This window comes from Taudactylus pleione, unplaced genomic scaffold (assembly GCF_031769625.1).
Source record: "Taudactylus pleione unplaced genomic scaffold, aTauple2 ptg000033l, whole genome shotgun sequence".
In the NCBI taxonomy this organism is placed as follows: domain Eukaryota; kingdom Metazoa; phylum Chordata; class Amphibia; order Anura; family Myobatrachidae; genus Taudactylus; species Taudactylus pleione.
This window is the reverse complement of record NW_028284435.1, coordinates 5,800,085-5,827,779: the sequence shown is the minus strand read 5'-3', so window position 1 is coordinate 5,827,779 and position 27,695 is coordinate 5,800,085. Positions and strand designations below refer to the sequence as shown.

Here is a 27,695-nt window from a genome sequence, read left to right as displayed (position 1 = left end):
GCCTGACTTCAAGTTTCCATTTCACCTGGTCTTAATCAGCCACAGAACAGGGGTGTAACTAGGTAGCAGAAGGCCCTATAGCAAAAGTTTGTAAGGGCCCCTATGTACCACCTAATGGCGAAAAATGGATATATCACATGTAACTTTGACAAGGGCGACAGGCCCCCCTAAGCTCTGGGCCCCATAGCAGCTGCACCTATGGTAGTTTTGCCCATGCCACAGAACCTATGTAATTCACATGTGTCTCTAAAGCCACGTATCCACTTGCCAATTAAAATTAGTGATTGAACGATATCGTTATCGTTCAATCACTCATTACTCGGGCATGCATTAGGCATGAAAATGTCGATAACGACCAGCGATGTACGCTCCCGCTGGTCGTTTTTGACATCAATCATCGCCTGAACATGCTGGTCAATCCGACGATACGGACAGATTGACCATGTTCAGGGATAAGGGAGAGTGTCTGCACTGAACGACATATAGTTCAGTGTAGGCACTGGAGGGCAAGAGGAACGTCTGTACGATTACAATGTTGTAATAGTACTGTCGTTCCGCTATCTGCTAGTGGATATGCACCTTAAGGGATAATATGGCAAACCTACTGTTATGTACGTAGGATAAATTGGCAAGTACAATGACCTCTTGAAGGATCCGCTGATGCACACTGTATTTAAAAAGAAAAAAAGAGTTTTCTGTTTGCAACTATGCCACCTATGATTATAGACAATCAGAGTGGTCCAACATTTTTATACATCACCCTGAACATGCTTAACTGACAACATAAGAACACCTATATCATTAACCTTGGTGTCAGTTTGCACAGTACTTTAAAGAAGAACTCACTACATACAATATAAGACATATTGTATTTTCTTTCTGCAGGAAGGAGTGGAAGAAACAGCAGAACAATGCAGAAAACTGGGAGCTACAGCCTACGCATATGTGGTGGACTGCAGTAAGAGAGATGATATTTATGCAGCAGCTGAGAAGGTTAGACAATATCCTTCACAAAACCTACAGGGTAGATGTATATTGTAGACATAATTATGAAGCTACCATAACTAGGGGGTACATTTACTAAATGTAATTTTTTCAAATACCGCAGCAGATATCTCCATGGGCCTTATTTATCAACACGTTTTATCATTCACAACAAGTGATAAAACTACAGCCAATCAGCTCCTAACTGTCATTTTTCAAACAGATGACAGTTGGGAGCTGGTGGCTGGAGCAACATTATCATACACAACAAGTTTTTACACTTGTTGTGAATGATAAAACTCATTGATAAATAAGGCCCCATATCTGCCACAGTCCCTCCATTTCCGCCAGCAGCCGCATCCCCATAAGTTTCTAAGGAGCTGAATTCTGTCAGATTTACCAAGCTCCAGAATGCTTCACATTCCATAGTTTTAGCCACTGTAGCCTGTAGCAGAGGTTCCCAAACTCAGGGGTCGATTCAGACCCGAACGCTAAGCTGCGCTCTAGCGCAGCGAAAAGGGGCCAGGTATGCAAATTCCGCGATTGCGCTGTCTGGTGTAAGGACGCCCTCTATGTCTTAGAGAGCGACGGCAGAGCGAACGCACGCCGGTCTAAAGACGCCCACTTTTCTTTCTTAACACACGTTATCTCCAGGAAGTGTATGATTAATCAGAACCAACGAGAGCCTTTGGAGCTGCACGCAGCGCTTGTGGTAGACCCTACCCCGCCGCAAGCACTGCAATCACTGCAGGCTGAAATACAACCAATTGACATGTACAATGTCGCTTCCATGCTAATTATGCACACCCATAAAACGCTGTTTAGACGTCCAGACGCCTGCGTTTGCAGCACCACTCCCCCATTCACAAGTACCTTCCCCTGTTTCCACCCACTATCGGCACTATCTGTCACTCAAAGTAGCGTCTAGTCTGTGTGCTACGAGCGCACAATTCCCAAGTGCAGTGGGTGGCTCACGCATGCGCAAACAGGCGATTATCGGCCATAGCGTGCATCTGCGGCTTAGCGTCCGGGTCTGAATCAGGCCATCAGTCCTCAAGGCACCTTAACAGTCCAGTTTTAAAGGCTATCCATGCTCAGACACAGGTGACTTAATTAGTGCATAAGTCAGTTTGATTACACCATCTGTGCACACGCATGGATATCCTTAAAACCTGGACTTTTAGGGTGCCTTGAAGACCGCGTTTGGGAAATTTTGGCCTATGTGCTACATTCCGCAAAAATTACTGGGAGAGTTCTTCTGTAACACTCACTGGCAATGGCAGCCGCACATGTGTGGTCAGCAGTCCACGCATGCTCAGTAGCACTGCGGAGGGTCAAAACAGAAGTGCTAATGCAATCACTTCTATCATCTCAGAGATTTCTCTTTTTCCTGCATGTGTTTTTTGATACTTTCCTGCAAATGCAAATTTCGTATTGCTGTGAATAGCGGTGATAGGTAACTACAATCGTCAGGTCTAAAACCTGACAATTGATACAGATGCCCCTTAAGCTCTTTGACATCCGTAAAAATATGTTTCACTGACAAGTCGCAGTATATGGCACCTAGATAGACTTTGAAAGCAGAGCCGCCATCAGGGGGAACTGCCGGGACTATAGTACCGGGCCCGGAGAGAGAGAGGGGCCCGGATGGTAGCCGTGCGGATTGCACTGGCAGCCAGGGAGAAACAGAGCCAGCAGCATTTTAAATATGGTGTCGACTGCGAGCCAATCAGAGCTCACCGAACAGCAGCCAATCGGATGCAGCCGCTCCTGATTGGCTGCCGGTCCGCAAAATGTGATTGGCTTGCGGCTGGCGCCATATCCGAAATGAGACCGGTGCTGTTTCTCCATGCCATGCCGTGTTTGTGCCAGCTGAAGAAACCAGGTAAGAAGTTCCTGACCCTGTCCTGTGGACCCAGTCCAGTCCAGCCACCCTTCCCTGCCCTGTGCTCTCCCCCTAGTTCAGTCAGCCTTCCCTGCTCTGGGCCCCCTTAGTCCAGCCTTCTCTGCCATGTGCCTCCCGCCAGTCCAGCCATCATTCCCTGTCCTGTTGCCCCCACCTGTCCAGCCTTCACTGCCCTGTGACACCCTTGTCCAGCCACCCTTCCCTGCCCTGTGACCCCCCCAGTCTGCCAGCCTTCCGTGCCCTCCCCCCCTAGTCCAGCCATCCTTCCATGCCCTGTGCCCCCCATTACAGCCAGCCTTCCTTGCGCCCCCTCCCCAGTCCAGCCTTCCCTGCCCTGTGCCCCCCATATCCAGCCTTCCCTGCCCTGTGCCCCCCACTAATGTCCAGTTTTCCCAGTCCTGTGCCCACCCCACCACCACCATGTCTGGATTTGTATCAATGTATTTTATGTGGTTCTGGCTTTTCTTTTATTATATATTGTAGATATTATATACAATGCGATGCAAATAAGATGCACAAGCTGACTTTGCCGATTATTATGATGTGCGGCATGTGTATAGTCTGTGAGCGGCCGCAGCTGTAGTTGTATACGAAATGCTACAGTACAGTGTCAGCGGCTGTTTTCCACACTGCGTTCTGTTGTAATGATTTTACAGACTCGGCCGCACACAGGGCCTGATTCAGCAAGGATCGCTAATGCATACGCAGTTCTGCCGCAAAATTATGCAAATGACTGGGATCGCAATGCTGCCGTAGCACAACTTACAGACGTCCACTTCCCTTTACCCACATCCGTAATACTTTGCAAGTCTGCAAAAACATTGGTACCATCGAGTACAATTCGGAGCCTTGCGCTCAATTAAGGCAGGTCATACCCAGACATTGCTAAAATTCCTGTACTCAGGCTGCGTATGCCGACGCTGTGGCTAATTTATGCACTCCCCTGCAACGGCGTTCAAGCGTACTGACTCCCCCCTGTCACCACTCCCAAACGATACTTCCTGTCAATCACTTTGCGATGGGTCTGCGTAGTCACTGCAATCGCAGTCCGAATCGACGGTGGCTGGTTCTCGCATGCACAGAAGGCAACAATCAACCGGGTGCGTGTGTTTTTGTACTTGCGATCCTTGCTGAATCAGGCCCACAGAACATACACACACCACACATCATTTTAATCAGCAAAGCCTGCCTGTGTGCTTTGCAAATAAGATGCATTTGTGGCAAAAAAGATGCTCTGCACCGGACGATTCACATGCGCCCTGTGTAACGCGACTCATAACGTATGGAGGACAGACAAGGAAGGACATAGCAATCAATAGTAATGCATTCCATTTCCAGATACAATGGGTTATTACAATACTTATTTTCCTCAGATTTGTTTTATGGAGAATATCATATGTTGCAGCTGTAAGATAGTAAAGTTATTGTCTTGGAAATACAAATCTGTGCTAAGCCTAGGAGACGATAGGTAGTTTGGCTGCTTGCTGGACTGGGGAAGTAATGACATAATAGCCTGGATATTTGGGGTAGATGTATGAAGCAGTGAAAGAATGGAGAAGTGTGCCAGTGGAGAAGTTACCCATGTCAACCAATCAGCTCCTACTTATTATTTTATAGAATGTACTTGATAAATACAACCTCAAAGCTGATTGGTTGGTTTTATTTAATTATTACCAGTTATTTATATAGTGCACACATATTCCGCAGCGCTTTACAGAGAATATTTGCCCATTAAACATCAGTCCCTGCCCCAGTGGAGCTAACAATTTATATTTCCTACCACATTTACACGCACACACATACAAACTGGGCAGGGGCGTTTTAAGAGAGGAGGGGGCCCATGTGCACTCCTCGTGCGGGGCCCCCTCCTCTCTCCCTGGTGGCTGGCAGCCGACTGATGTGGCTGGCCAGCCACCGGAGCATTAGTAGACTCCGGGCACCAGAGTGTGCCCGAGTCTACTGTGCATGTGCAGAACGCCGGAAAATGGCCGCGACGGCCATTTTTTCGGTGTTCTGAGCAGCAGTGATACCCGATGCGGGACCTCGGACAGGTCAGTTACAAAAAAATATGAGTGCAGTGTGTGCGGTGCCCCGCACACACTGCACCCATTATAGATACGCCTCTGAAACTGGGGTTAATGTTTTGGTGGCAGCCACTTAATCTGCGCGTATATTTTTCGAGTGTGGGAGGAAACCCCTTTCTTTCTTTTATAATTCTTTACTCCCTACCACATGCTCACACACATACACACTAGGGTTAATTTTTGTTGGGAGCCAATTAATCTACCACCCGGAAGAAACCCACGCAAGCACAGGGAGAATATACAAACAGTTAGGGCCGTGGTGGGAATTGAACCCACAACCTCAGTGCTGTGAGGCAGAAATGCTAACCATTACACCATCTGTGCTGCCCAATGGCACACTTCTCCACTCTTTTCACTGCTTCATATATCTACCCCTAATTACATAGAGTGTATACCTATAGGTAGTCAACATTTGTAATAATTATAATGGAAAAAAATATACCTCCTAACATTCCAAATTATAATAGGTTTCACTTTAGGCAACAGCATGTATTGATCATGCCATGCTTGGTCCAACCATACCATAATTAATAGCTCTACCCACATATATAGTATAGTATGTCCCACCCCTTTTTGTTACACAATTTCTGGACTGTCCAAGGAAAAATACTAAAATGCAGCCTACAATTGTCATTATTTGCCAATGCTATTCCATATTTGATCATGATCATATTTATACTATCTGTTCTATCATCTCTTTTTGTGGTGTCACATAGGTAAAGACAAGCATCGGAGACGTGGATATCCTTATAAATAATGCAGGGGTGGTGTTTGGTGTGGAGTTTCTGCAGCTACAAGACCACCAAATTGAGAAGACATTTGAAGTTAACATCCTTGCACATTTCTGGGTCTGTATATTGGACTTTGTCTTTACTTAAACTGCTTATTTATGAAGCAAAGTACAATAATATATATATATATACAGGAGTATGTTTGTGAGATGAGGTTTGTATGGTGATGTTCTGACGGCACTTTGCACCTATTGCCCTTGATTGAATCGCCCCTATGGAATTAGAGAACATACATGTCCCAACTCCAATATGTCATTTTAGAGCAATTATTCATTGCATTGTCCAAAACTTTTATCTTTTTACTCATTTTGTTCAATTTGCTTCATATTGTTTTGTTTTCTATGAGTCTCAATGTACTACCAAACATTATGTATGTATTAGGTTACTACATAAAACCTTACTATTGTTGGGACATGCATATAAGATGCTGCTTACTCCCATTATAGAACAGATTATAGTAAAGAATGGTTGATGCGAATGAGCATGGTTATTGGCAAAGCTTTAAGTATAAGTGATAATATATAGGCCAAGCTACTCAGGGCTGTGTCTTCCATTGGGCTTGCTGGGCAGTTGCCCAAGGGCCCGAAGCAGCTTCAAGGGGCCCGCCAACCCGCCCTCCTGCAGCCACGGCCAGTTGGTAAATTTTTTATATTTTTGGAAGCACTGTAATCCATATCATAGTATGATATGGTATTATTGCAGCAATATGCCCCGTCATACTGAGATTTTGTCATGTTATAATTATAGAATTGCACAGTTATTTGATATTATTGCAGCAATAAGCCCCAGGGCAGTGTGAAGGTACCCACACACATAGCGATATTTTACCCGATCTGGCCGATTCCGACGCATTGGAACGACAGATCATGTAAAATATGGCCAAATTGAGTGTATATCTTGAGTCTCCACTCACGATCACGATGCGCGTCCCCGCTGGTCGCACATCGCATCTTCAGATCTGCCGTGCAGTAGGGCAGATTTGACAATCTAGGACACGATGCACTGTGACAGTCTGGATGCAGGAGAGATCGTTTGAAGATTGGACACCAAATTGTGTGCAGATCGTGTGCAGAGCTGCCGGGGAGAGTTTCAAGGGAAATCGTACACATCGGCTGATTGTGAGCACATCGCCATGTGTGTGGGCACCCTGAGAGACATGACTGCTCATACATGGCAGCCTATCTCCAGTGCTGCAGCTGCTGTGGGATATTGAGTTACTTGTGGGGATCTAAAGGTTTAATTTAATTTTATTGACCATTTAATTTTTTTTCCCGTGAATGGGTGGGTAGGGGCCCCAGTGCATTGCTTTGCCCAGGGCCCACACTGCTGTTAAGACAGCACTGAAGCTACTAAAGACAAGGTAACACTGATCCTTACATCAGCAAGCATACAGTACACTAGTTTACATGATTGAGCCTGTGTAATTTTCATGTACCTAATTTCATTAACTCCTTCAGGAATAGAGGTGGTTCACCATTAGAACAAGACCCTTTTTTGTGTGTTTGCACTGCATCATGTCCATCAGAAATATTTTATTAACTTGTTAAATCTACCATAATCATTTATTTTTATTTCTATGTGTTTATGGTTCTGTTTTATTTTTTTCAGGATTTTCATTTTGGTAGCATAATAGAAAATATATAAAGTAACGCAGGCAAAAAAAAAACAACACAGTTCTCCTTCATTTTTCCTACAGTTACCTGTACGGACCAAACAAAACAAGCCCTAAATGCAGGGTCATCTTAAGAGAGGAGGGTGCCCGTGTGCACTCCCTGTCCGGGGTCCCTTCCTCTCTCCCCGGCGGCCCGGCAGCTGACTGGACGCAGCTGGCCGGCCACCGCAGCATCAGTAGACTCTGGGCACTAGAGTACGCATGAGCAGATCGCCAGGGGAATGGCCTCCTACAGAGTTTGGGCCTCATATTATCTTGGAACGCAAATAGAATTAGGAACCTGGGCAACCTTCTGTTTGAAACTCTGCCATGCCAACCCTGGGCAAAGTATTCACAATTATGGAATCTAATATTTTATATTTTTACACATAGTATACAGTATAAATGACTAATTGTGATTGTATGCATGGTTCTGAGTAAGACTGCAGAGAGATGAAACACAGCCCCTATCAAAATATACACCGTGGGGCTCATGTAGACAAAATTTGTGCCCCAAACAACTATTAAGGATAAATATTGACATTGCATGGTCCTTGCTTTAAAAATGGCCCTGGCCTCATTATTTAACCTCAGGTTGTCATTGAATATGAAGGGTCATACATTTTCCTATCACTAACATGAGGTTTATAGGTGCCAATCTGTGGTATGGCACCTGCAGATATAACCTTTAGCAACATAACACTGTAAGAAGTACTAGAATAAAACTGACTGTACTCCTGTATGACCTTATAATTGTATCTACAAAATATTATACAAGTGTACAAGCAATTTATTGCATGGTGTTTTGAATACGATTATTATTCATTTGGATGCTTTTGAAATGCATAGTTAAAGCATAAATTATGTTTTTTTTTATCTTAAGACTACAAAATCTTTGTTACCTGCAATGATGAAAAAGAATCGAGGACACATCGCTACAGTGGCTTCTGTGTGTGGTCACATTGGGTTAACATACCTAGTTGATTATTGGTAAGTGATATTTATATGTGTCTCATTGAGTTCGGTTACTGAAAATTGGTTTAAGAAAAACAAATATTATATAACGTAGGGATCCCCATGGTCCATTAGGTGATAATAATTATCTCCAATCTATCCAAGGGTACACTTGCTTCAGGTAACATAATGAGCTCCTTATGGTAATAGGCAAAGCAATGAAGAACAACCTAATAATGAAACCTCAGAGGCATATCCAGCCTTGGGATTGAGTGGTCTAACCAGAGAGTCATAGGAGGTCCTGCAACAGACATGTCATGTTGCAAATGTGTACTGTATATAGGAAGTAGGATTAAAAAGAAAAAAACACTACTCAATTGGTTTCAACAATTCCTAAATTCTGACTGTATTAATCCAGAAGATTCCTAGGGGTAAATTTACGAGGACTCGTGTCTGATCGAGATTGCCCAATTAGAAACTCGATTTGCATCCCTGAAACTCTCAAATTAACCAAGCATCGTGATTAGCTGAGATCGTGTTTTCCGATGGTGTATGTGATCGAGATTATCCTCGTGTTCCCTAATTCTGACCGCAGCCAAACTCTCAGTGAGATATGTGCAGGCTGCTTTCGTGTTTTTAAATGGTTAATGTTAAATGTTAAAAAAATTATGTAAGGTCCCACCTCCAAAAAAATGCATTACCAGCCCCGGGCTCTTGAGCAAGTCCTGCACTGAACTAAATTCTAGCCGGGGTGCAATGCCACAGCCAGGGGACCCTTTCACCGGGTCACCCTGGCCAAAGTCAGCCCAATTCCGGGATCTCAGGGGAGGTGGGGACCCACCCAACAAAGATGTTCCCCCTCTCCCAAGCACCCCAGGCTTACGCTGAAGCCCAGGGCTCTTCCCTGCCCCCAGGGCTGGCCCGAGCCTAATATTTTTGGTAAGCAAAGATACATTTTGGCGCCTCTTGGCTGAATTTGCACACGCTGAAGGTGCGTGCACACGACAAAGGAAAGGGGTGTGGTATGGGAAAAGCCATAATCACGAGCGCCAATCATGCTGGGTACATGCCCAGTGCTCTTGGAGCTGCTGGGAATGCTCCCAGTCCATTTCTTCAGTCAATAGATGCTGCATGCATGCACATGTCATCCATTCAACATCCCCCCCCCCATCTGGAACACTTTGTCGCCAAAATAGGTATGGTTGGGAGACATGCTAAAGGAAAGGTCTCAAATACAATAGTATTCCCAATTCAGACTACACCACACAGTAGCACAATCTTATTCACATTACACCACATAGTAGTGTCCCTTATTTATGTTCTGACCCACAGTAGTGCCCCTTTTACACAATGTCAACATTTGTGCCCCTTATACACAATGCCCACAGTAGTAGTGCCCCTAATACAATGCCCACAGTAGTAGTGCCCCTAATAAAATGCCCACAGTAGTAGTGCCCCTTGTACAATGCCTACAGCAGTAGTGGCACTTACACATAATGCCCACAGCAGTGGTACCCCTTCTGCAGTGCCCCCAGTAGTGGTGCCCCTTCTGCAATGCCCCCAGTAGTAATGCCCCCTGTAGTAGTGCCCTCTGCAGTAGTGCCCCCAAAAGTAATGCAACCTGTATTAGTGCCCCCAGTAGTAATGCCCCTGTAATAGTGCCCCAATAGTAATGCCCCCTGTAAAATTGCCCTCAGTAGTAATGCCCCCTGTAAAAGTGCCCACAGTAGTAATGTCCCTGTAATAATGCCCCAATAAGTTAGCCCGCAGTAGTAGTGCCCCTGTCATAATGCCCAGTAGTAGTGCTCCTGTAAAATACCTCCCAGTAGTAATGCCCCCAATAGTAATGCCCCTGTGATAGTGCCCCCAGTAGCCCCTGTAATAGTGCCCCCAGTAGCCCCTGTAGTAGTGCCCCCAGTAACCCCTGTAATAGTGCCCCCAGTGTCCCCTGTAATAGTGTCCCCAGTAGCCCCTGTAATGGTGTCCCCAGTAGCCCCTGTAGTAGTGTCCCTAGTAGCCCCTGTAATAGTGCCCCCAGTAGCTCCTGTAATAGTGCCCCCAGTAGCCCCTGTAGTAGTGCCCCCAGTAGCCCTTGAAATAGTGCCCCCAGTAGCCCCTGTAATAGTGCCCCCAGTAACCCCTGTAGTAGTGCCCCCAGTGGCCCCTGTAATAGTGCCCCCAGTAGCCCCTGTAGTATTGTCCCCTGTAAGAGTGCCGCGCAACACACACACAAAACAACCCAAACAGAATACTTACCTTAAGCCCCGATCCTGCGTCCGCTGCCATCCACCACTCCTCGTAACTATTGGAGAGACGTCATGACGTCTCTCACATAGTGCCCGTGGGGGAAGCCTAGCCGGAGCTCAGGAGTGAGCTCCGGCTGCTGCTGCGGGGAGCCGGGCAAATGGAGGGGAGCGGGCGCCTGGCAAATGGAGCCTCCCTGTGGCGGCCGCAGGTAGAAGGCGGGAAGGAGTGTAGCGCAAAGGGGGGGAGGGGGAATAGGAAAGAGTGTGGCGGCGGGAGGGTTCCTGTATAAGTTTGGCCGTGCTGGGGATTGAGCGTCCTCTGCTGGCTGGCGCCCTACGCACATGCGTAGTCGGCGTAACGGGCTGGATGGCCCTGCCTGCACCCCTGGTCTGTGGGTGCAGGGGTAATAGTGTAAAGAATAGATGAAAACTTGTTTTTTTACAGTGGAACTACAGGTGCCAGCGTGCCTGCCCTATGGCACTTGCGGAACTACAAGTGCCAGGAGGTGGCCAGCACCTGTACCTCTGGTTTTAAAAATAGCCCACGCATTTTTCCCCACCTATTTTTAAAAACCAGTACTGGCTCTGGGAGCCCAGTGCTGGTTCATAAAATACGGGGGAACCCTACAAATTTTTTCCCCCTTATTTTAAGAACCAGGGCTGACTCAGGAGCCCGGGGCTGGTTATGCTTTTTGGTAGGGGAGCCTATGTCATTTTTTTTTAACATTAACCATTTAGATCTTTATTACATGTATCAAACCTTGGAGAGAGATAAAGGGGGAGATGTACTAAGCCTTACTGAAAAAGTACCAACCAAACAGTTCATAACTTAATTTTACAGACTGTGGTGTCTATTTACTAAGCAGTGTTAGGAGACTGAGTGGAAAGTGATAACGTGCCAGCCAATCAGCTCCCAACTGTCATTTTTCAAACACAGCCTGTGAGACGACAGTTGGGAGCTGATTGGTTGGCACCTTATCACTTACTTATAACTTTTCACTCTGTTTCCCTAACACTGCTTAGTAAATAGACCCCTGTGTTTGGAAAATTACAGTTATGAGCTGAATGGTTGGTAATTTATCTCTCTCCACTTTATCTCTCTCCAAGGCTTAGAACATTTACCCCAAAATACCAACCAATCAGCTCCTAACTGCCATTTTACAGGGTTTGTTTGAAAAATGTGAGTAAGGAGCTGATTGGTTGGTACTTTATCTCTCTCCACTATATCTCTCGCTAAAGTTTGATACATCTCCCCTAATGTCTCCCTAGGCCTAATATAACAAAGGAGTAATAGCGCTAAGTGATAACAATAATTCTATATAGAAAAATGCATTAGTCCGGACAAAATAGCACTAAAATGGTCGACACACAAATGGTATACAGTACACATGTTTTTTTTCTAACCCTAATCTTCACCCTAATCCTAACCCTAACCCTCCCCTTGGTGCCTAACCCTAATCCTGCCTCCTGGTGCCTAACCCTAACCCTGCCTCCTGGTGCCTAACCCTAACCGTCGGGGTAAGTGCCTAACCCTAAAAAACAAACAATGTGTCAACAATTTGTGTGTTGACCATTTTAAGTGTCAACCTTTTGACCCTGCCGACCATGTGTACCTGTCGGCCTTCTTCCCTGTCGACCTTTAGTGTGTTGACATTTTGTCCCTGTCGACCTGTTGTCCCTGTTGACCTATTGCCTATCTAACATCTGGTGTCTATCTAGACACTGTCAACCTTTTAACTGTCTATCTAGAGTCTGGAACCCCTCTCATTGTGTGCACAGAATTAAATGTGTATATTTGCCGTTAAGCTGAATTGTACATATCTCTGCGGCCGGATTGCCCCTCTCCATCTGTTTAGTTTCATATGCATAATCATTAGCGCTGTGCTCTTGCCCCAGCCCTTTACGTGTTTGTACTCTGCATTCCATTGACACACCCTGTCTACAATAAACCTACTTTAGAATGCCCCATAACAGGACAATTTCACCCCATCAATTGCAAGTGGAGATACGCCTGAGATGTGTCGCCTAACCAGACTTTAGTTCAAATATGCACCGATCCCATAGTTTCTTAATAGGTGTGAGGTAGATTGGCATGCTAACATCTTTGCAAGCACCAAAATGGCCTCCTCCAGATATCATCAAGTACAATGAAAGTCTTATATACTGTATGTTTTCAGTGCCAGCAAATTTGGTGCAGTGGGATTTCATGAGTGCATGACTGAAGAACTTGCCACCCTTGGAAAAGATGGCATTAAAACCTCTTGTTTATGCCCAGTGTTTGTGAACACTGGATTTGTCCAAACACCAAGCACTAGGTAAGAACATTGGAAAATAATTGTTTATTGTGTGTACTGTATACTGTATATCATAATATGTGTTAGAGATATAAAGTAGATTATGCTACTGCTCCTGAAGTGCTTCTTATTAAAAATAACAAATTACTGCAAGTAGGGAAAATATGAGCTTAATGTGTTACCTGCATGCCTGTCAATTCTAACTCTACTACGGTGAGTCTGACAGTTTGGTACCATGTCACATGGTGACCAGAAAGTTTTACATGTTAAACGCCACCGGTCACTAACTGGCCATGCATAGTCTCCTATTATGTCATCTCACAAGAGACAGATGAGCTGAACAACAGCTTTGACCACCTCTGATCTGGAAATCACAACTGCTCCCAAAGACCAACATTAAATGAGCAAATATGACACTGTAAAGGGGAGTACTCCCCGGTAGAGATACTTGAATTGTTTAAGAGAGTAAACATTTGATGAAAGCAGTTCAGTTCAATTACCTAAAACTTGTTTACGGATTGCACGTGACTTAAGGCTGAGTTGTTCATGGTACAACATAATTTCTGGAACTAAGACGAATGGGAACATACTGTTGAACAGGCTCTGCTAGATAGATTGTAAGATTGTTTGAGTATTATAGGAGCAATATACTTATGTACCAAGTGTTATAAACTACTTAGTCATACTAAAACTTAAAAAAATGTTAAGTAACAACAATGCATGTGACAAGTGTGTTTTTAAGATATACCTTGCAAGACAAGCTCATAGGTTGTCATGTCAGTAGAGAATATCAATAGTGATACTTGGCCAGTTTAAGTAGAGATCTGCCTAACCAACACAATAAAGTTGATTCAAACTTAATTTGGTTCTTAAAGTCTTCCATTCACCCAAGTCAGACATTATCCTAGAGCAGGCATGTCAAACATGCGGCCCGAAAAAACATTTTCTGCGACCCCAAAGTGTGGGCTCACATATATATAAAATGTGTCCCACAACCCTGCCACGATCGGAGCACAGCTCCGATCGGGCAGTGTTTACTTTGCAGGCTGCAGAAGTTTCTGATCGCTTCAGAGGCCAGCGTTACCAGTGATGCAGCGCACGGGTGATGTCATGACGTTACCCGTGACGAGCAGAGCCTGCGCTTGCGCCTGCCACTCTGGATCTAATTAGATTCAGTCAACTGCAGCGTCTACCGGGGCGGCGGAGGTGATGATGGCATGGACTGGAGCGGTGCCCAGCGGTCATCTGAAAGAAAGGTAAGTACTGCACAGACAGGTGAGTAGGATCTGTTCTACACTTGGAGGGGGGGCAATATAGGAGCATTACTGTGGCACTGCATAAGGGGCACTACTAAGGACATTACCGGGGGCTCTGCATAAGGGGCATTACTGGGGGCGCTACTAGGGACATTACTGGGGGCACAACATAAGGGACATTACTGGGGCACTGCATAATGGGCACTGCATAAGGGGCATTGCATAATGGGCACAAATTCAGGGGGCACAAATTCAGGGGGCATTGCAAAATGGGGTCTAATACAGGGTGGAAATGCATAAGGGGCACTACTACAGGGAGCACTGCATTGTTTTTTATTAATAATAAACCTTGAATATTCGTCCCAGTTGGTATTTTGAGTTTGACATGCCTGTCCTAGGCCCCCACACTCGTAGACCTTGAATATTCGGCCCGGTTGGTATTTTGAGTTTGACATGCCTGTCCTAGAGTCTTAACAAACATTGTACATACAGATAGACAGCTTCTAAATTGCTGCTAGCGTATTAGGTGGGCGGCTTACCAGACTTTATCTCCTTGGTGTTACGGTCTCCTAGGACTCACCATGTAAGACCTCTAGAATCACTCCGCCGAGATCTTCACCAATATTGGCCACCAGCTGTTCACTTAGAAGTGGACACTTCACCGGTGGCCGTCTGGACTTAACTCAAGATAATAGAGGCTTACACAGTTATCCTAGGGCCACAAGATGTTATGCGACTGGAGGATCTCAGGAGGGAGTGAGATATGCAAGGAGGAGTTGACAGGGTGCAGCATAAAGAGCTGATGGATATCCTGATTTTTAGAGCCAAGGTGTGGCTTGAACAGCTGATAGAAGTATATATTGAGATGCGGCTTAGAGAGTCCAGGTGTTACTGCTAGAGCCAAGGTTCCGGCTGAGATGCGGCCTTGAGGGCTGAGGTGTGGCTACAAAAGCAGATGTGCGGCTTGTGACCTCAAATGGGAAGTGGCTGGAGAGCCAAGATGTTAACTGCAGAGATGTGGCCTTAAGGGCCGAGGTGCAGCTTGAGAGCCGGAGTGTGGCTTAGAGAGCCAGTGTGCGGCTGGAGAGCCGGGATATAAAATACAGAGATGTGCCTTGAGGGGCGAGGTGCGGTTTGCAGGCCGAGATGCGGCTTGAGAATCGGGGATGCGGCTGAAAAACCAAGATGTTAAATGCAGAGATGCGGCCTGGAGGGCTGAGGTGCGGTTAGCGAGCCGGGATGCATCTGGATAGCCGAGATGTTAACTGCAGAAATGCGTCCTTGAGGGCTGTGGTGACAAAGACCCAGAGAATAGTGCAGCTTGCAAAGAAACAGAACTCTAGATGATGAAATTAGAGTAATCGCTGAGAATCTATGAAGCACAGGCAGAATCAGGCACAGACAGGCAGATACACGACTGGCATTAACTGGAAACACACATCAGAAACGCTATAGCCGGCGATGAACAAACAGGCTTAAGAAAGGTGCTGAACCAATGGATGCGAGGGATGTAATTAATGGAATCTACTGGTGAGGAGGAAACATCATCCAGTATCATGAGCTGTAGACCGGCGTTCCAATCTCCTGGCAATTGGAGATGACATCCCAGTACGACGTGTATGTTGTCCAGGAGAATGATTCCAGGAGAGTGACTGGTGACCTGGAGGAGAGACATCCGGAGCACGAGTAAGCAACAAGGCACACTGGCGTCTTGTAACAGTACCCCCCCCCCCTTGATGAGGGATTAAGGAACCTCTACAACCAGGTTTGTTGGAGAAGTCCTTGAAAAATCTCTCTTTTAGCTTCGGAGCATGTAAAGACCTCTCATGTACCCAAGAACGCTCCTCTGGTCCATATCCCTGCCAGTGAACCAGGAAGTTTAAATGTCCTCACGAAAATCTTCTCCACCACAAACTCTTGTTGACCTTGAATGAGCGCACGAGATGGTCTTCCAGGATGTTTAGATCTGAATTTAGAGGAGAAGAATACTGGCTTAAGCAAGGAACTTTGAAAAGTGTTATTGATTTTGAGTGTGTTAGGCAGTTTAAGTCGAAAGGCCACAGGATTAACTTGAGAAATGATCCGGAATGGTCCAATATATCTAGGACCGAGCTTCTGCGAAGACAGATGGAGCCTGATGTTTTTAGCATTGTATTGGCTTCCGCTGTTTGTCTGCCAGCATCTTGGAACATAAGGAAGCTTTTAAGGAGACAATGGTGACCTTTTTCCGGGCGGAGCAGAGTCGGAAAGATGGAGATGAAGATCTCTTTTTTTTCAGTTTTGGGTTCAAAAGGAGTTGGCTCTGGGATGTAGTCTGGTGATGCCGAAGAAAGGCAAAACTGACGAAGAAGTGTGACATGAATTATTAAATGCAAACTCAGCCAGTCGTTGGAGAGAAAACATCTGAGATATTACTGCAGAGACTGATTAATGCGCTCCGTCTGCTCATTGGATTGGGGATGATAACCAGAAGATAAACTAAGACTGATGCCTAAGGAATAACAGAAGAGCTTCCAGAAACGAGCAATAAACTGTGTTCCTCGGTCTGATACGATGTCCAAAAGTAACCCATGGAGCCGGAAGATATGTTGGATGAATAGAGTGTAGACTTCCTTAGCAGAGGGGAGTTTGGTTAATGGAATGAAATGTGCCATTTTACTAAATCGATCCACCACAGTCCAAATGACAGTACATCGTAAGGAAGGAGGAAGTTCCACCACAAAATCCATTGCAATATGGGTCCAGGGTTTAGAAGACACTGAGAGTGGCAGTAGAAGGCCAGTGGGGGGCGACCCAAGGAGTCTTATTCCTGGCGCAGATGTCTCAGGCCAAAATGAACTTACGAACATCTTGGAATAAGAATGGCCACCATACTGAATCAGAGAGTAATTCAAGAGTCTTAGAAATACCCGGGTGACCTGCCGCTTTACTGGAATGAAAATCTGCCAGAACTGTTTCTCTGAATCTTTTGGGAACAAATAATATTTCTGGCGGTTTTCCAGATGGAGTTTACAATTGAAAAGATAAAAGGGCATCAGCCAAAATGCTTGTAAGAGCCACATGTATCTGAGAACTAGGAATAATGGGCTCATCAGAGGCAGCAGACTACTGAATCGGAGAAAACCGTAGAGAGAGAGAGCATCATCTTTAATGTTCTTAGATCCAGATTGAACGGAAATTACATACAGTAATTAAAACGTGTAAAGAATAATGCCTAACGAGCTTGCCTGGAGTTCAATTTCTTAGCTGTCTCAATGTACAACAAATTTTCAGAACGGAGGACAACCAAAAGAGAGCGTTTCCAAATTATACCACAAGGTTAACACCACTGCCTACGAAGAGTCTCCTTGACAGGCAAGGGTAGAGTACATACATATGGTAATCAGATTGTAAAAAACTTTCCAGCTCTATTTTCTTTATTTATACACATTTCCAGCTAGTCCATAAGAAATAAACAGAAAATATGTGGCATTAATAGGGTTAAGGTCAGGGTGTCTGAGGAGATCCATTGGGAAAGAACTGTTGTCTTTCCCACTGCAGCAATTTTAGCCAGTAAAATACGGTGCACCAAAGAAGGTCTAGACTGTCTTGAAGTCGAATAAATATCCCATAGGACCCACAGTAAAGGATATTCCCAGAGTATCTTTAAGGTATGATTGAAGAAGGGCCCAAAACTTTTTGACCTCTGGACAACTCCACATACAATGGTAAAGGTCTGCTGCAGGTGCATGACATTTAAAACAAGCAGAGTCATTCGAAATGCCAATCAAGCAACGTAGTTTTGGGGTAATATAAGCTTGGTGTAGTAACTTAGGCCCTCATTCAGAGCCGTACGCTCTGAGCAGAGCGTACGCTCTGAATGAGGGCCGCCCTCCATGAAAATGGAGTGTCCTCCTGGACGCTCGTATAGCTGTGGGTCACCACCCACAGGCTATACGAGCGTGCAGTTTGATGGCCGCGATGGTCTTGACCATCGCGACCATCGAAACTGCGAGCCGGAGCCTGCGGTTGAGGTTTTCAACCGCAAGCTCCGGAGTGAGTTTGGCTCTATCAGAGCCAAAATCACTCCCACTGACATCACTAGTGATGTCAGTGGGCCCGCTTCTGACGGGAGGCGTTCCCGTGGGAACGCCCCCGTCAGGGAGGCACGCCTACCAAAGGGGGCGTGCTGTCAATCAACATCGACTGCACGCCCCCTTTGATCAGACACAACGAGCGAAGGACTTTCCTTCGCACGTCGCGTCTGGCGCATGCGCACGACGGAGCTCCCTCCGTCGTGCGCATGCTCAGTGCAGAACATCGACCCACTTGCGAGCGGACAGCCGCTCGCGAGTGGGTCTGAATCAGGCCCTTAGTTATAATGCATTTCTGCATAGGAAGCAGAAATAAGAGTTTTGTTAAGGTGCATAAAGGCAGCAAGTATGTGAAACACCTTTGTCCATTTGGCAATACCAGTCTGTATCCTATCTATCTTGATTGAACATTTAATATGTGTATACAAAAAGGAGGTAGAGCAACCCATTCCTGGGCAGCGACGCAGCACACCATCCAATACATACGTTCTATCAGCATCCTATAATTTATAAAGTACCTTAGCCACATAACTGCGAATTTGGTAGTATACAAATAATGGGACAGGAAGGTAGAGAAGTGTTTCTTCCAAGCATTCATGTTACAGCATTTTAAGCGTCTGTTGATCTAGAAGTTGATGGACCAAATGGTTGCCCCGAAGGTTCCATATATGTAATATATTTGAAATAGGGATAGAGGACCCACAAAATCCTGTATAATGGAGTAAGGGGTGAAAAACTGTGTTAGGAGCGGGATAATCGCCATACGGCACAAGTGGTAGTAAGTAATTAATTATTAGCAACTGAGGATGGGAATGCTGTAGGTCTCATATGTAGGAGACTGGGGAGTGGAATATCTGGGCAAAGGGCCTGTTCTATACCAGTATTAGCAAATTCATTAGTGTCTTGCAGCCAGTCTACAGCGTAATGATAATTTGCAGCCAGAACATAACTACTCATACAAGGGAGATTAATACCTCCAAATTCTTTCGATTGATTTAGTTTAAATAAAGATATTCTGGGCTTCTTGTCTGACCAGATGAATCTACTAACAGCTTTACCAAGACTTTCAAGTCAAAGGGGCCTATTCATCAAACGATAAATGGCCCGGTAACCATACGGAAATGCTAGTTTCCGCTTATTTAAGTTACCGGGCCATTCATCATCAGAGGTCATTGGTATTCAGCAAACTCCGAAAACTGAAAGTTTTTGGAGTTTGCAGCCGAGAACAAGCGCCATCTGCAGACAGCGCTTGTTCCTATGGGAAGGTTGTTCCTATGGGAAGGAGTTCCAGGGATGCAAAGAGGGATCCGAGCGGATCCTCCCGCTGCCTCCTCACTACCTCCACGGTGGGTCACGCATTCGTAGCTGGGACGATGGGGAGCAGGTAAGTAACGCAGCTACAGAAGTAGCTGCGATACTAACCATGGGTACAACTGCTTTTCGGAGCAGTTGTCTCCTCACTGGAGCAATGATGAATTGCTCCGGTGTCACTTTTCCCCTGCTGCGAGTTGAATACTTAAGTATCCCTTGCAGCGAGTTTAAAACTTCATCATCGGAGGCCATACGGCTTTCGATGATTAATAGGTCCCACAGTCTGTCAACATTAAAGGAAGCATTTGGATGAAATACAATAACCTTGGAAAATAAATCATCTTTAAAATGTAAGTGTTTCCAAGCCTGAAAGTCAGCTAGGGTGCGGCTAATGGCTTCGGGAAAATTAACTGCATATAAATCAAAGGATTAACATGTATTTTAAGTGCTAAATAAGTCAGTGTAGAATATGCCCACCTATAAAGAAATGAGCCACCCCAGTTTTCTGCCATCCCCACATGTAACACTAAGGCGTCTGTCTTAGTTTTATTAATCACAAATCCTGATATATGTTCAAAGTCATGAAGCAGCTGTAGAAAACTAGGAAAAGCTGCATGGGGGTTAGTGAAATATAATAATAAATCATCAGCATATGCTGATACTTTTACCACATGAGGGCCAAACTCAATCCCACGCAATGTGGTATTCAGATGAAAATGACGAATAAAAGGGTCTAAAGCTAGATTGAAGAGAAGTGTGGAAAGGGGGCATCTCTGCCTAGTGCCGCGGTGTAAACAAAATCTCTCTGTTTTTAGTCCATTAATAGTAAAAAACACAGTGGGGTTGGCATATAGCATACGGAAGAATTGCACAAAATCTGGTCCGAAATTTTGGAGAATGAAAACACGGAGTAAATGAGACCATGACCAACTAACTAGTATAGACATTCCAGTCGGGGACTGTAAGGATCGGGTCAAAGCAGCTATTACTTGGCGTAATAGATCGTCCTTTTACAAAACCATTTTGAGACGGGTGGAGTAAATTAGGGAGTAGAGTCTGTAATCGTTGCGCCATTATTGTGGTCTAAATTTTTAAATCCTGGTTCAGTAAGGATATAGGGCGATATGATTGCACCAAGGCAGGGTCTTTGCCTGGCTTGGGCAAAATAACAATACGGGATTAATTAATTAAATTCAATGGGAGTAGCATTACCAGATAAAATAGAATTAAATAAAGTTAACAAATGAGAGACAAGGTGTGAGGTTAATAATTTATAATACTCTGCGCTCAGCCCATCGGGACCTGGGGTCTTACCAGTAGCTAATCTTCTGATAGTGGCCAAAATCTCCTGCTCAGAAACAGTGTCAGTCAGGGAGGTACACTCCTCTGCCGTCAAACCAGGGGAGCCAGCTGACCGGAGAAAACCCATACTTAGGGGCATATTCAATTGTGTGCGAGAATAGCAAAAAATCCACACCGGGAGTTTTTTTTCACGCACCACCTGAGCAAGCGTGATTTTTCCTAAAATCGATGATTTTAGGAAAAAACACCGGGACTTGCTCTGACACCCCCGCAGCACCCCCCCTGAGGATTAATTAAGCAATCCAATTAGCTTAATTAGTCCTTGATTACTCACCTTCTGAAGCCCTGTCTTCTGCATCTTCTTCTGCATCCAGCGTCGGGAGCCGGCTCTTCTGTAGCAGGGTGAGTATGTCAGTGTGTGTAGTGTATGTGTTTATGAGTGAGTGTGTGTGTGTGCATGAGTGTGTATGACCCCCGGTGTGTGTGGCCCCCCCCAGAATGGGCGCTGGGAGAACTACATCTCCCAGCAGCCCTTGCTCCTACCATCAGCCCCCAGGACTCCCAGCAGCCCCCTCTCCAGTAAGAAGAGAGAGGGGAAGCCATGGGAGCCGCGGAGACCCCCTGCCAGGTAGGTGTTTTTTTTTTTTTCATTTTACGCGGCACAGAGTTTTCAGACCTGAAAACCCTGCGACCAGTATTTTTTTTATTGAATACCGCGGGTAGCGGGAGCGCGCATACCCGCGGTATTCCAGAATTGGGCGCTAGGTGCACAAGGTTTTTAACTCGCTAAACCTTGCGCCCAATTCTATATGCCCCTTAGGGTTGGATTATCTGGAGGTGCAGTAAATAAATCTTTAAAATAATTTAGGAAGGAGTTTGCTATGTCAGGGGTAGTGGTCAGAACATGGGTATCAGAGATAATTTAGAGAATATTGACAGAGGGGCGTTGACTCTTAACTATATTTGCCAGAAGTTTACCCGCTTTATTGCCCCACCTAAAATAACGATGCTTCTGATAATCTAAAGTATACTGGGCTCTTTCTGAACATAAAGCATCATAAAGGTGCTTGGTATCTGTGTAGATCTGTCGAGTATCAGGAGTGTCAGACTTTAACATATGCGTATATGAGAGTGCCAGATTCATGAAATCTCTGATTAAGTGTCTTGCGTATCTGGGCAACATAAGCTTTAATGTATCCACGCAACAAAGGCTTCGATGCTGTCCAGAATAAATTTATGTTATCTGTATGTTGGATATTATCGTCCACATAATTTAAAAAATGTCTTTCCAAATATTGATTGAAGTCAGGCGAGTCAAATAAATATGAGGGGAAACGCCAATTAAAAGAGGAGGCCTTGGGGGTGGGGAGAGATATTGATTGGTGAACCCTGGCCTGGGGAAAAGACTGGTAGGAAGTAGCCAAAAATCAATTCTGGTGGACGTGAGTAGAACGTATAATCCCGCTCCACAGGGTGCTGATATCCCAGGGATCAGGCAACTGGAGCGAGGATATAAAAGAACTCAAAGCTGGTGGTGTGCTGCCCCACCCCCCATCACCAGACCTATCTAGTGTTGGATTCAGTGTAGTGAAATCCCCGCCCAATATGATAATCCCTTCAACCCAATCCTGCAGACGAACATATATATTAGTGAAGAAAGCATTATTAGGTACAGTCGGTGCTTATATAGTAGCAATAGTGTATAACATCCCTTACAATTGTACTATAATAAAAAGGAAACGACCTTCAATATCAACCAATTTATCTATGATGGTATAACCAAGGGATTTATGAAGGAGAAGAACCATCTCCCTCCGTTTGGATGTGAATAAGGCTGACACATATTCATTTATCCAAGTGTCCCTAATTATATTAGGATCTCCTGCCCTCCAGTGGGTTTCCTGGAGTACAGCGACATCTGGTTTAAGTCGCTTTGGGTGTGTCGAACCTTCCTACGTTTAAGTGGTGTATTTAAACTTCAACATTCCATGTGAGGAATTTAATATGCTTCTTACATAACAAAGGTGTAGATGTGGAATCTAAATTATCAGCCAATACTCTGTTTTATAAACAAATGCAATAGCGGATTTAAATACAGGACAGTCACCCATGTCCCAGCGAGCAAGGGAACCATGGCAACATTGTGCATGTGATCTCTCAACTCCAAATACAATACAGAAGAAAAAAATTAAATATACCTATATAATGCAGTTCCACAATCTTGTAACTTTTTGAGAACCAAATCAAAAGGCCCAGAAGGCCAATAAAAAACAATGCGTAAAGTTATGAATTGAATAAAGAAGAGGGGGGAGGGTAGGGGAGGAAAAGAGTTAAAACAAAACATATCGGGGGAAAAAAAGAAGAAAAGGAGTGAAAACCAAATCAGCAAAACCCTGAAGGTATCTGAGAAAAAAAAGGCTAAGTAACAATATACTTAATACACAACAGCACATTTGTTGGGAACATATAAATTTCAACGTTCAACATAAGCACAGCAATAATAGAGCAATAAACATTATACTTGCAGGCCAAGCAATAAGTCAGTACACAGCATCAGAGGGAGTAAAGGATGACCCTGAAAGAGAGTCAGCAAAAGTCTTTGCCACAGTCAGCGAGTCGAAGAAATATTGTTTTCCATTGTGATGAACTCGAAGTTTGGCAGGATATAGAAGTGCAAAACATATGCCAGTTTCAAACAGCTGTTTGCATAATGGGGAAAATTCTCTACTACTCATTGCCACTGGATAGGAGAAGTCTTGGAATAATAGTAGTTTGTCCTCCTGATAGGATAGTCCTTGGGATTTGCAGTAAGCTTCCATCATGTGGACCTTGTCCATGTAATTAAGAAATCTAAAAATGACAGGCCTGGGCCTGCGCCGATCGGCTTGACTGTCTGGCCCAACACGATGCGCTCTCTCAATGATCATGGAACCAACTGTAGGTGCGCAACCCAATTCGTGAGGCAACCAGGTGGAAACCAGATCCATGAGGTCTCTGTTTGACAGATTCGGGTAACCAATCAGACGCTGATTATTGCGGTGGTTGCTATTTTCTAGATCCTCTAGCTTAACTTGCATGGTAGAGAGAGTGGCCTCCTGAGTATCAATTATTGATCTAGCAGCTGTGATGTCATCTTCAAGATTAGAAATACGTTGCTCTGCCGCATCAAAACGTGCTCCATGTTCCTTGAGTTGTACCATAGCAGCATCAATAGTTTCTTTCAGACCAGCCAACTTTTTATCCAGCAGTGGGGAAAGGAGATAGGAGATGTCTGTGCTTTGGCCACAGACGGAGCACTGTATTTGGAGGGATCAGTGACACCCTCCAGAATGTCATCTCCAGCTGGGATGGAAGGGGGGCTACTGGAGACAGATGTCGAGGCTCTGGTTTCCCTATTTTTAGCAGATGAGCCCCCACTGCCACCCCTTTGCGATTTGATATATTTATCCATGAGCAGGGTTGCACAAGCTCTAACAGGTAGGTAGTGGATATGCAGTAGTAAATATAGACACTTTTGGGCCTGCAGGGGCTATACACAGCAAAAAGTCAATAATGCAAGTAACAATGTGCCTTATGTAATTGCATAGGAGGCATTTCTACCTGTGAATCCTGGGGTCAGTGACACTGTAAAGGTCAAGGGAAGGTGAGATAGTGATCCAGGGGATCTGCAGCGCAGAGGAGGAGTGTGGGAGAAGCAGAAGGGATACCCGGCCAAATCCAAGATAGCAGCCACGGGCAGTGATGCTAAAGCAGGCACTCGAAATCCTTCATAATAGCAATCGTGGTGAGCTGGGGAAGCTGCCCTCTTGCCCACTGCTATCTCTGGTGACTGCAGATGCAATCGTGGGTCACTGCTCCAGGTGCCGACAGTGTTGAACAGGCACAAAATATGTGAGGGAGCAGAGAGCTCTATAAGACGCGGCCATGTGCTGGGACCGACTGGAAGTCCTGTCACCCCCATTCTTAATAAACCCACCCTTGATCCTAACACTCTCTCCAACTACTGTCCCATTTGCCTCCAAACTCCTTGAACGGATTGTCTACAACTGCCTTACCAACTTTCTTTTCTCCCACTCCCTGCTCTACCCATTTTAGTCTGGCTTCCATCCTCTCTACTCTACTGAAACTGCCCTCATGAAAGTTACTCATTCTTCACAACCTATCTGCTGCTTTTGACATTGTAGACCACCCTCTCCTCCTGCAAATCCTTCACTCGCTCAGTCTGTGGGAAACAACCCTCTCTTGACTGTCATTCTGCCTCTCTGACTGCTTTTTCTCTATCTCCTCTCATGATTCCACTATACCCCACTTCCACTAACAGTAGATGTCCCCAAAGGTTCTGTTCTGAGACCTCTCCTAATCTCCCTCTATACGTCCTCTCTAGGTGAGCTCATCATCTCTATGCTGATGACACTCAGATCTACATCTCCTCCCCTGATGTCTCTCCTCACTCATATCTCCAACTGTCTCTCTCTCTGCTATTTCTTTTTGGATGTCCCAGCACTTTTTTTAAACATGTCTAAGACTGAGCTGATAATGTCCCTACTCTCCTGCATAACTTCACCTCCCACAATGTAATTATCTATTGGCAATTAGTCATCTTGAGATTGGGCTACTATAACCTCCTCCTATCTGACCTCCCTCACTCCTGCCTCTCTCCAGTCCAATCAGTTCTCAATGCTGCTGTCCGGTTCATCTTCCTCTCCAAACGTACTACATCTTCCCTTTCAAAACCCAATTCAAGCTTCTCACACTCACTTACAAAGCCCTCACTAACCTCTCTCATTTATATCTCTAACCTTATCTCCCTTCAGACTCCCACCTGCACCCTTCGCTCCACAAATGCATGCTTTCTTTCTTGCCAACTGATTTCTTCCTCCAATTCTGCCTCCAAGATTTTGCAGGTGATGCTTCCTACCTCTGATATTCTCTCCCTATCAGACTCTCCACCTCTCTACTAAACTTCAAGAGGGCTCTCAAAACTCACTTCTTAATCAAAGCCTTCCAGCTCTCATCCTAATGTACTGCTCCTTACTCATTCCCTACTGTTTACCCAATCTGTGTCACCCCTGTCTGTCCTTCCCAGCTAGACTGTATGCTCTCACGAGCAGGGACCTCTTCCCTTATCTGCTTCTCCTTTCCCTTACTTACACTATCTTATACTCCCTACAACGGCACCTAACCTTTGGTTGCTGCCACCCAACAGCTTGTTTGAGTGTCACGATCACGGATGCAGCAATGTTTATAAACTATATACTTATCCTGCAATTGTTTTCTTGTTTCGCTCATTTGTAAGGTACTGCGGAACCCTTGTGGCGTCATAAAAATAAAGAATAATAATAATATCTCAGTTTCAGTCAAGTCATTGGAAATTGTACCTATAAATTTAAATATTATTTTTGCTTTACAAAAGTAAAAATAAACTAATATAAAGAGCGTAAAAAAATCATTGAATGAATACATTTTGATGCACTTTTGTCCTAGGTAAATACTGGTTGGTAAGCAGGGTGGTGTGTTTTTCTGTCTCTTCTGTTAGCTAATATATCTTGGACTGTCACAACTTTGTTCTACACCATATTTGCCATCATTGAAGGAAGATTAAATAAATAAGTTGCTACTAAACCAAGGCCGATCACATGCTTGGCTTGTTTACAGAAGTTTTCTTACTGAACTCAAACATGTTTTACCAGTTTTCATGATCATTTGTCTATATGGTTCATGCTCCACTTGGGTTTACAAGGAGTAGGTATTTCTCTACTAAGATTACAGAAAAAGAAGAAAGAACTCCTTTGTGGGGGCAAAACAAAATCCAGATCCAAAACACGAAGGAGATACAGATCCAAAACCAAAACATGGAAGTCGGCACACATCCCTATTACAAATATATAAAATCTGAAACAGGTTATTACAGTGTGCATCAGATCATTTGTATGAATGCAATATGCAGCAGGTTAATACAGTGTGCATTATATTATTTGTATGACTGCAGTATGCAGCAGGTTATTACAGTGTGCATCAGATTATGTGTATGAATGCAGTATGCAGCAGGTTATTACAGTGTGCATCAGATTATTTGTATGAATGCAGTATGCAGCAGGTTATTACAGTGTGCATCAGATTATTTGTATGAATTAATGCAGTATGCAGCAGGTTATTACAGTGTGCATCAGATTATTTGTATGAATGCATGCAATATGCAGCAGGTTAATACAGTGTGCATTATATTATTTGTATGACTGCAGTATGCAGCAGGTTATTACAGTGTGCATCAGATTATGTGTATGAATGCAGTATGCAGCAGGTTATTACAGTGTGCATCAGATTATTTGTATGAATGCAGTATGCAGCAGGTTATTACAGTGTGCATCAGATTATTTGTATGAATTAATGCAGTATGCAGCAGGTTATTACAGTGTGCATCAGATTATTTGTATGGATGCAGTATGCAGCAGGTTATTACAGTGTGCATCAGATTATTTGTATGAATGCATGCAGTATGCAGCAGGTTATTACAGTGTGCATCAGATTATTTGTATGAATGCATGCAGTATGCAGCAGGTTATTACCGTGTGCATCAGATTATTTGTATGAATGCAGTATGCAGCAGATTATTACAGTGTGCATCAGATTATTTGTATGAATGCAGTATGCAGCAGGTTATTACAGAGTGCATCAGATTATTTGTGTGCATACAGTATGCTGCAGGTTATTACAGTGTGCATCAGATTATTTGTATGAATGCAGTATGCAGCAGGTTATTACAGTGTCATCAGATTATTTGTATGAATGAAGTATGCAGCAGGTTATTACAGTGTACAATAGATTATTTGTATGAATGCAGTA

At 44.6% G+C, this 27,695-nt stretch overlaps 1 protein-coding gene across 1 annotated transcript in view; it reads left to right on the top strand.

The window, feature by feature from the left end:
* Positions 1-27,695, top strand: part of LOC148538898 (17-beta-hydroxysteroid dehydrogenase 13-like) — a 79,985-nt gene that overhangs the window by 40,673 nt on the left and 11,617 nt on the right. Inside the window, exons 2-5 of the mRNA XM_088452117.1 lie at positions 886-993; positions 5,691-5,822; positions 8,300-8,406; positions 12,794-12,931. Coding sequence (XP_088308243.1) covers positions 886-993; positions 5,691-5,822; positions 8,300-8,406; positions 12,794-12,931 — 485 coding nt within the window. The remainder of the gene's footprint in view (positions 1-885; positions 994-5,690; positions 5,823-8,299; positions 8,407-12,793; positions 12,932-27,695) is intronic.